This window comes from Merops nubicus, unplaced genomic scaffold (genome assembly GCF_000691845.1).
Source record: "Merops nubicus isolate BGI_N331 unplaced genomic scaffold, ASM69184v1 scaffold18301, whole genome shotgun sequence".
NCBI classification, from domain to species: Eukaryota; Metazoa; Chordata; class Aves; order Coraciiformes; family Meropidae; genus Merops; species Merops nubicus.
In genome coordinates this window covers 24,788-35,220 of record NW_008586443.1, presented here as the reverse complement: position 1 = coordinate 35,220, position 10,433 = coordinate 24,788, and the positions used below count along the sequence as shown (strand labels likewise).

Here is a 10,433-nt window from a genome sequence, read left to right as displayed (position 1 = left end):
CCAACCCCTATGATTCTATGATTTTAGTTACACATATTGTACATACTCTAATACATTCATCGGGCAAATAATGGAGGTTGAATTGCTCTTATTAAATGGCTGCACATTTTCCTTGTGCATTTCCTAATATATTTGTATATGAGCAAATATTTTTGAGTGCACTACTTGATTTTGCTTCGTCTTGCATTATATTCTTGCATGAGTTGCACTATCTGGTATTTCACCTTTAATGACAAAACATACCATTAGTTGATTCACTTCAGTGGATTTGATGAGTATCCAGCAGAAATGGAAATCAGTCTTTGAGAAAGACCCTTGCCAAATAAAAGCAGCAAAAATAACAAGATGGGTGGAACCTCTGACTGTGTAAATTATGTTTGACTGTTCTGTTTCACAGTTCCATCACTGTGGGGTCCTTATCAGCAGTCCCACTGTAACCAGCAGTGTTTTTATCACGTGCTTTGGGGTTGCAGAATTTATACAGCCAAAGGATGAAACGTCACTGGAGAGGTTCTACAATGTCTGATGTAAACATGTCCAGACTGGACGAGGCACACCAGAGTTAGGCTGTGATTGCACGTGTGGCAGATAGCAACGTTAGTTCAGGTTATAGAAAAATCTCTGTCCAGACTCAGAATTTTGTTGCATTTTTTTAATCTCCAGCCTCTGTGATCTGCTCTCCCTGGGGTGGAATGTTGGCTTTCCAATAGAAAGTAATTACGGTCTCTTGTCTGCAAGAATGCAGATCATTAATGCATTGGCTTCCTGCTCCTGTCTCCCTAGCCTCATTTCCCCACCTATATGGTAGGGGTCTGGTATTAAATCACTCTAGGCATAATTAGATTGAAAATAATTTCACTGTGTAGTTGGTGCCTCTCCCCAGAGCATTGCATTTTGCTGTTTTCTCTGTTTTTCTTTCCAAGCTACTTTCTAAACTTTTTCAGAAGTGAATCTTGCCATGGTCTGTCTCTGTATGTCGCAAATATATCTTGTCACACAGGTTGCCTGCAGTGTGATGAGCTTTGCCTATCTTAGTTACTGTGCATTGGAAGAATATGGGATCAGGTCTCATGTATAACTTGGAAATCAACCATTAATTCGTGTTTTATTGCAGCATTTCTGCAGACTAGAGAGTTACATCTCCCACATCTGCAAGCCTAATATAGGTTTGCAGTCATTGTGCAATGTACTCTGTGATGAAAGATGCTGCTCTAGGGATGCACTTGTCTGGATCTAACCTGAAGCACTTAAAACTTTCATACAAGAATTTCCCTTCTACCATGCACTTATGTGTCATTTTCTGCATTAAAGAGGAAAGTGGCAGCGATTTGGCTTTTCAGGGAATATGAGGGATAGGTAGTTCCCTGCAAATAATCTCTCTCTTTGTATGCCCACCTTTTTTTCTGTTATTTGCAAGTAATATGTATTACTTCAAATAAAGTAAGGGATTTAAAACTTCCATGCAATAGATGCAGTAATTTTGATTCTTCTTATGAACTATTCCTTCTTAGCTAGCACTGGCAATATAACCATTGAACTTAATTGCAAGCTGACTGAGGTTAAAAGCCAGTAACTCTTTGCCCTTGCCTGCAGAACCTGAACTTCACTGGCTTCCGCAAGATCTTGAAGAAGCATGACAAGAACCTGGAGACAGCACGGGGAGCAGAATGGCGGGTGGCTGAGGTGGAGGTGGCCCCCTTCTACACCTGCAAGAAGATCAACCAGCTTATCTCAGAAACAGAGGTAAAGTGTGGGCACTGCTCCTCATGACCTAGAGAACAGTGTTTTCTGACTCACTTCTTTTTCCTGTAAGGTTTTGCCCTCTGTATAGCTTGTATTCGCCATGAAGGCAACTCTTAATCAATTTTGAAATGCTAGTGATTTCTGGCACTTACATACATTTGAGTATGTTCTTATTTTTTTGGCTTAATGCTCATTATTAGAATTAACTTCTGTGGTGTGTATTTTTACCTCCTTAGGAAGTGGTGACCAATGAGTTAGAAGATGGAGACAGACAGAAGGCTATGAAACGTTTGCGTGTCCCACCCTTAGGAGCAGCTCAGGTGAGAAGTTGTGTTATGTAGCAAAGATGTTTCCCCAGTTTGCAAAGGTGCCAAATTAGATTCAACATCTGAACAAAGTAGTGAAAATAATTGATGTGAACATGCACTGGAAATTGGGGAGTGGGGGTCACAGCTGCATAATCTGCTTTAGTTCCGGAAGATTTGGAAATGGCTTACTATGCCTAATGCATGCAGATGAGGCAATGAAGGGATGAGATAAATAGTAAAAGGAAATTTGTGCTAATAATAACATATGCTTAGTGCTTGTGTGGTCTGGAATATTTTTCAAAGGGCGTTGAGATGCCCAAGCTCTGTTTCAGTACAGCAACAACATAGGCAAGAATATTACGTAGCATTTTCAGTTTTGAAAAGCTCACTCCAAGATCAAGAGTGCAATCAGAGATCAGAACATTGTATTCCTGATTTTAATCTGACTTTGCTGACAACCTCTTTACCACACCTTAATTCCACCATTGCTTTGTTCACAGCCTGTACCAGCCTGGACTACATTCAGGGTTGGATTGTTCTGTGGGTTGTTCATTGCACTGAACGTCACTGTCATACTTTCAGGTGGGTATCCTCAGCTGGACCCAGCTGGCTGCCATACCTTGGTTTGGATATATTCTCATTGTTTAGCGAGGGCCTGGACCCAAACTGGGTTGCTCAGGATGTTCTCGGTTCAATCAGCCAGAGTCGGATCACTCTGTTGTGAGTTGTTAGTTCTGCTCAGTAATAGGTTGTGGGTTTTTTCATGTTATATGTGTGGATTTCGGACTTCGAATATATTGTGGTTTGTCCTCCTGGTTTCCTCCTTATGCTTGATGGGATATTCTGGAGGTGCAACATCCATGTATAAAGACAGGTTTCTGTTACTGTTCTGTGAACACAGGGCTCTTGCCCACCTTGAGACAACTGCTTGTAGAACTTAAGTTTTGCATGGGACTGACTCACTGCAGAGAATGAGATCAGAGCCATGTGAGCACCATGCCACTCACAGTATTTTAATGTAGAACTTTCTAGGATTTCAGTGCTTGGTGCCTATTTAATGGAATTAATTGCCTTTTTCTTGTTGGCAGATTTTGGCAAGATGTTTAAAAGCTACAATAAATTATTGCATATCTCAGGCCTTTGTTTTGTTCTTCTTTGTGCTTTCTGAGTTTGGGCTTGGATTAGAGTAAAAGCCTTGTCAGTACTGTGGATCCAGATCCAGTGCTTAATCACAAGCAGCTTCACTAATTGTGTATGTGATTTCTGTAGTGTTGTAACTTGCTTAAGCAGTACAAAGGAAAAGGCTTAATTCAACATATGAGCTTTTGCATTAGGGAAAGCCCATGCCTGTGTTTTTGATTTAAAAGAATTTTTAATCATCTGTTTCTGTAATTGGATCCAGTCATCTCTTGGGATAAAATGTCTCTGTTTGAGAAGCTGTTTGCAGTGCTTTCCATTTGGTCTTCCTAAGGTAGAAGCAGAAAGCTGACCTGTCTGTGTGAAGGCTCTGTTTAATGTGTAGAAGCTGTTCTTTATTCATCATCTCTTTTTTTTTCCTGTTACTTACATGTTTGATCTCTGTGAGATGGAAATATGATAGAAACCAGTCGTTTGCTTTATCTTTTAGTATTAAGAATGAAAAAGTGACACAGTTCTGAGAATGAATTCATAAAAATAATTATCTCTAAAACTGATGTTACTTAGTGTGAATAATAAGTATGTTTATAGCAGCAGAACTGATTTGATATCTGTAGATTACTTCAGAACTGGGAAAAAACTGTATCTGAGCTGCAAAGTGTTTGTCCTTAATTGGATATTACGTTGCTCACCTCCCTGCTGCTTTTGCCAAATTGTTTTCTAGGATTTGATTGACTAAGGTAGGATTTCAGTGTTATATGTGTACAAGCTGTGGAACAGCATTAGAACATGGCCTCTAACAGTAAATAGTTTTTGTATTGCCTGATTTTAAAACTAGAACAGCAACATTTTACAGAGATGAGTTCATAATAACTTGGGTTCTGTTAAAGGCTATAGATGCTGCAGGTGGTTCCCAGGAAGGTGTCACCCTAAAGAGTATGAATTTTGAGGCTTCAGTGTTTCTGTATCTGCTTTCCTAGGTGCCAAGTTAGTGTTTAATTGAGGTTGAAAGTTCATGGAAATTGGCATGCATTAACTAGAAACCTGTAAGATTTCATGCAAAAATCTCAAGACCCTTGCTGCAGTAGTGCCTTGTCTCTTGTTTGAGAATTAGGCTGTGATGCTGCTGGGCTTGTCAGCAGGGACATCTTCCTCCCTGAGGACATTATTCACAGCCTGTGTTTGCTGAAGGCATCAGTCAATCGAATGTCAGATACCTGTTGACTCTAGGAGGTGACTTTGCTTCTCTTGGATTTAAGTGGAAACAGTATATGAGTGGACAGTCTCTTTGCCTCGAGGCTGTAGTACAGAGCCCTGGGCTGGGTACCACCAGTCTGGGACCTCATGCACCCTTGCTGGGCACTTCCTGCAAGCAAGGTCTTTGAGTGTCTTCAGGCAAACTTCTTGGCTGTGGTAAAGAAAATGGCTCAGTTATGAGACATGAAAAGGGAATCAAATCTAGCCTTTACACTGTAGAAGCTGAACTAGATAGAATCTTAGTGGCAGAGGTGAGAAGATACAGAAATACTCCTGGCATATCTGTGTTAATATCTAGCTTCTTGTACTGTTAAGCATCTGCTTTTTATTCAGATCCAGCTGCTGTCCCACACTGCAGTGGGACACCATCTACCATCTTGAGAGTCCAGAAGTAGGAGTAGCAAGCCTTATCTATGGAAGTGAATATGCTGTGCTGTCATTCTGAGATGTGCTCACCGCAGGATAAACCTTTGCCTGTGTGTCCACCTCGAATAGCACACAGCACATCTACCCTATTCTGTCTGGTCACTTTGTATTCACTGCTTTTGTGGCTACTGTGTCCTGTGTGGAAGCACCTACCTTGGTTTTATCTGCCAGCATTTCAGATTAAAATTTGAAATGCTACTTTTGTGATTCCACATTTGAGACTCATTATTTTCAGCTTCTTCAGAATGTCTGTCATTTCTGTCCAAAATATGACTCTATTTTGCCTGAATCCTATGGTGTCTTTAAGTCTCTTTTAAATTTAAAGCAACAGTTCTTGAGCTATTGTTTTTTGCAAAACTTTCCTGCATAATTTTATGTATTATAAGGTACAGATGCTGAACACATGAAACTTCTCATGAAGAAAAGTTTGAAAAACGTGGGGCTGTAATTTAGACAGGGAGGTTTCTGGGAATAAAATCTCAGCATCAATTCTGTAAAGCTGTATGTTATGTTCTTTCTCTTAAAAAGCATGTGAGTGAGAAACACTCAGTGAAGCCGAGGATGCAAAGAACTCAATTTTATTTGTGCTTTTTCCATAAAACCCAGATCGGGCAATTGAGGGACAGTATTCTGCAAAGAGGCTTGTGCTAGAGAAAGCTGCTGCTGTATAATGCTGCTCACTGTTTGAAGTTAAGCAAATTTGTTTCTCTAAAACACTGAAAACTAAACAAAGGAAGCAACAGGCTTTCCAGTATTGCTGCCTCATGTTGGGTTTTGTGTTTGGGTGCGGCTAGATGTTCTATTGCTAGTTATGAATATGTACTACATTACAGTTGTATTGAGTTTGGCACTGAGGTGCAGCGTAGCATTGTTTGAAATGCTGTAAATGGTACTTCTTGGTTTTGTGGGGAGCTGAAGTATGTCTGTATCTGTCTGTTGGGATTTCATCTCCATTAAACCAGAACATGTATGTGCATATAGTCATGATTTAAGCCAGTGCTCTCCCTTGTGCTTGTAGTGTGAGACAGACGACTTAAGATGCTGCTGCTGACCCAGCTACACCAGTTGCAGAGTGAATTTTTCCCAGGACACTCATAAATACTCTTAAATACTCCTAAATTCTCTGGCAGGCTAGGCAAAAAGTCCTCTGCTTGCTGGAATATGCAGGTGTGTACAAGCATACCCTGTTTACACAGGGTACCACTGAGCATCTGAGAACCAACCTCAAGTGGTGGACTGCAGCTTTGCTTTGTGACATGTCTTGTGCTATTGCTGAGGTCGTTTCTTTTTTGTCTTTGCCAGGTGTGGCTTTTATAGAGGGACCAAATGTGTGGCCACTAGTGAGAATCTATCGAGGTGGCTTTCTCCTGATAGAATTCCTCTTTCTCCTGGGTATCAACACATATGGCTGGAGACAGGCTGGAGTGAATCACGTCCTCATTTTCGAACTCAATCCCCGCAGCAACTTGTCCCATCAACATCTGTTTGAGGTAACCAGAGCAGATTGTAGGAGTGGCTGAGCTGTGCAGTGCATGAGGAGGATAAATCCTGCACTGTTTCCCAGCAAGGAGTTCTAATACAATTAGACGAGGAAGTTGCTGAAGTCTGATTAGATTACAGGATTGAGTGCTGCTCTCCCTTTCTTTATAATGAGAATTCATTGTAGGTTTCAGAGCTGTATTTTCCTAAGGTATCTGTGTTTTTTTCTGTCTTTCTGTAGATTGCTGGTTTCCTGGGGGTTCTGTGGTGCCTGAGCCTGCTGGCATGTATATATGGTAAATTCACCTACATCCCTATGCAGGTGAATCCACTCATCTTGTATGGCTTCATGTTGCTTTTTCTCATCAACCCTACCAAAACCTTGTACTACAAGTCCCGTTTTTGGCTGCTCAAACTATTGGTAAGTCTCAAACCTGCTTTAAGTAAATAATTTTTTTTAAAAATGCTGTAGCTGAGCCATTAAGAATGTAGCAGCATCACTAATCCTCAGTAGAGAGGGGTTCTTACACCTCTCTGTATTCACAGAGCAGACCTCATAGTTATGGACTGCAAACAGGTGTTGAGCATGGATTTACAGGAGCAACTTCTCCTTGTCTGTACCAGTCTATCATTAAATTCATATTGCAGGTAGCTACTTGTTAATCTTCCTATAGAGAGCTGTATACATACTTTTGCACATACATAAACACTTTGATATCTGCTTGCTTCTTCCTTAATGTAGCAAAACAGTTTGATTAGGATTACAGAGCTCAAAGGGAAGGCTGCATGGGTGCTCCTCAGCCCAAACTGGTGAGTGCCAACATTGAGAGGGTTCACTGACAGAGAGGGAATCTTGGAAAAGGTTACTTCTTATAAAATTATGTTCATGGATGGGTTGGGTTTTTTTTTAGCATATCTGTTTGTGGCCTTAAACTGTTTATTTTCGACCCAGCTCCTATTTTCCAGGTACGGTGAGTCTGGTAAATTGAATGAAAACACACATGCTACTTCAGTGTTCAGTTATAGGTGGGAGCTCCAAAAGAACAGTTTTCAAACTTGTAGGATGGCTCATCAGTTTCTTCCCAAGTGGCTGTTTCACATGTTCATCCCCATCCTGTGTGCCCTTTTAAACTGACTTTAATCAAGTGAGCTCCCTTGATACCTTATTCTTGTTGGAACTGCTCTGAGAGCATCGGGCAGAAGAGGGTTTGGCTGGCTGATGCTATTCGTAGAATCATTTTAATGCCAATTAAAACAATTAACTTTATCTGGAACATGACAAAGATGAAATGTAGAATCGTGCTTCAAGCATGTGCCTACAAGTTTGCACAGAGCTAGTTAATCTCTGTCTGATTTTCTAGCTTACTACTCTTGCAGTTTCTTCCCTTTTTGCCTTCCAGCGTTCAGCCATCTCTCACAGATCTGGTCCCAAGCCTCATTAGTTATGCTGCTGCCCCTTGGTGCTAGGGGAAGCACTGAAAGTGCTCTAACTATATGAACAATAGCTGTGATAATTTACCTTAGTATCTTAACAGGGCAAGATTCTTGGTCTTCACAGAGCTCTTAGGCAGTTTCCAGTTCCTGCTCTACCCTAGCTATCTCTAGACTAGGCTACAGCCTGTGATACCGGTGTACCTTTGAGTATGTAGAGGCCAATTCATCCCAAGGTCTCCTGGGGAAAAAAGCTTTATCAAAATGCAAGAGCACCCTAATGTTGGAAGATACACAGTACTTCTGACTGTCTGTTATGCAGAAGGGGAAAAAAGAGGCCAAACCACATCAAGAGCAGCTGTTGAGCTTTTCTGATTTCTATTGAACGTAATTGGCTGGCTGGGTGTATTTTATTTCTCTGTGCGGCCGCCAGCAGCTATCTGGGTAAAAGGAGGTTTAAATTGCACAATTCTTAGAACTGTGCTCATCACACAAATTTTGGTTTGGTGAGCATTTTTCATCACATGCTCGATATGTTTCCTTTCCAGCCAAAATGAAGTCTGACCTATCGGGTGTAGCAGAGCATTACAGGCACCTTCACTAAAGCATGAGCATGCTTTAGTGTATTGTAGCATTTCCTGATGGATGTAGGAGGCTTTACTGCATCCACCCATGACCATCAGTGGCTGCTTTTTGGTACTCAGGAGTGGGATCTCTTTTGATAATCCTTGAGGGACTGCAAGTTACACCTGGATTAATCTTCCTCTGAGTCAAAAAAGTTATTTAGCCTGTAGTAAGTTTAATTCCCATGCCATTCCTTCTACATGCTTAGGTGAGCGTTCTTTGTCCCTTTGCTGCCAGATGAGAAGCCCATGAGTGCACTTGTGTAGGCTGAGGAGAGCAGCTCACCGGGAGGAATCGGATCCAGGCAGAGGGGACGGCACACTGTCTGCCTGCCCACACTCCCTGCAGGGCACCGAAACAACTGCAGGGAGCCTGTCTGTGAGAGGTGAAAATCTAGGAAGAGTTTAGCTCCAGCTCAAGTATCTGCTATCTCAGCACTTATTAAAAGTGCAGTCATCAGCACCAGGAAGTCTGTGCTCAGACTGTGGAACTGTTGAACTGTAATTGCAGCCGATTACTTGAAATGGAGATTCAGCTCCAGCTTATGGTATTTTATAACTTCAGCTTTTGGTATTTTATAACTTTATCCTCGCAGCCTATCTTTTTTGGAGGATGATGCAGGCAATTCTCATCTGTGAAGTGAGGAGTTGGCTGTGGTACCTGCCAGCACCCTCTGGTAGGTGGGCTGCAACTCCAGCTGTGCCAGGACAGTGTGCGGCAGCAGTCGGAAACCAGGAGGATTCAAATGGCAGCTCAGGTTCTTGAGGATCGCTGACCGAGATGCCAGTGCCTTAGGTCACGGCCATATCTGCTGACTCCTCATCTGCTGTAACCTTTAGGTGGAGAGCTTCTACTCTCATAAAGGTTTTATGCTGTCATCTGGCAGTGACTAAGTGTCTCTCCCTACATTAAATAACATTAATTTTATTAATTTCTTCTTTTTTTCCAGGGACATCTGTCTGTGAAGTTGTTTTCGTGTTTCATTTGTTTTAGTTGCCCTTTGTTTACAGGGAAAAAAAAAGTCTAGGATGAAACACATAAAGAGAGATAGTAGTGGGGGGTGTTGGTAAACCAGAGGAAGGATCTTTTGAAAAAGAAGGCTGGTGTGGCATCACTGACCTCTGCAGAAGCTGTTCTGCAGCTGAACAGCTTTGAGGACAGATCTCTCTAACAACTGGCCCTGTTTGAGCCTTTGTAATAGGTGCCATCCTATGTGAGCACAGTGCTTTCTGGGTCAAGATCCATATCTGCTTTATGCCACTAAGTCTTAATCCCCTATTTGGCTTTGAAATTTAGGAGCAGAGCCTTAAATTGGCATTACAGGCTGGTGGGAATGTCAGGCGTTTCCTGGGTTTCTGTCCCTTTAGGTCAATAAGGAGAGCAGTGTAAAAGATCAGTGTTAGCTTGTGCTTTCATTAATTTAAAGGTTCATAAATCTGAACTATTGGATGGTGCTGGTGCTGTCTCCTTGAGAAATTGGCCGTTAGTAACTATAACTAACCGGGTAGGGAGAGTTGTAATCAAAGGTAATGGACCATGAAAACTGTCTGGTTTGGAAGTAGTAAAATTGCTGTTAAGGCTTAGAGGGAAAGTGGACTGGGATTGAGGGGGAGTCTAATTGACAAGCAAGAGGATTTCCTCTGCCCTTTCTTTATTTGCTAGAGGCTTTGGTGGCTCCAGCAGCAGCAATCATCACTTTTACAACTTCTAACACCCAACAACAACTAATGTGTTAAGAAAACTGAGCCATGATCAGACTAATGGCCATGCTGAGGGTCTGTAATCTAACTGACATCGAGTGTGAGGGAGAAGGTAGTTGTGGAAGATGTCAACAGGCATGACAATAAATGCCTGAAAGAAAATGCTGATCAAAAATGGGGGCTAACAAGAGAAATGAAGCTGGGTAGAGCTCTTACACAGAGACTGAGTTTCTGGTCAAGAGCTTGGTTGGATGAGACTGGGTTCTTCTGTCAGTAGAAAAAAAAAAAAGGTTGGGTTGGGACATGAATAGCTGCATACAGGAGGAGG

General features: G+C 41.8%; 1 protein-coding gene across 1 annotated transcript in view; it reads left to right on the top strand.

Annotated features, from left to right (window-relative positions):
* Positions 1-1,593: 1,593 nt before the first annotated feature.
* Positions 1,594-10,433, top strand: part of XPR1 (xenotropic and polytropic retrovirus receptor 1) — a gene marked incomplete at its 5' end in the record, with an annotated part of 26,664 nt that continues 17,824 nt past the window's right edge. The window contains 5 exons of the mRNA XM_008948660.1: positions 1,594-1,743; positions 1,980-2,063; positions 2,552-2,633; positions 6,174-6,361; positions 6,592-6,771. Of these exons, the coding sequence (XP_008946908.1) occupies positions 1,594-1,743; positions 1,980-2,063; positions 2,552-2,633; positions 6,174-6,361; positions 6,592-6,771 (684 nt within the window). The remainder of the gene's footprint in view (positions 1,744-1,979; positions 2,064-2,551; positions 2,634-6,173; positions 6,362-6,591; positions 6,772-10,433) is intronic.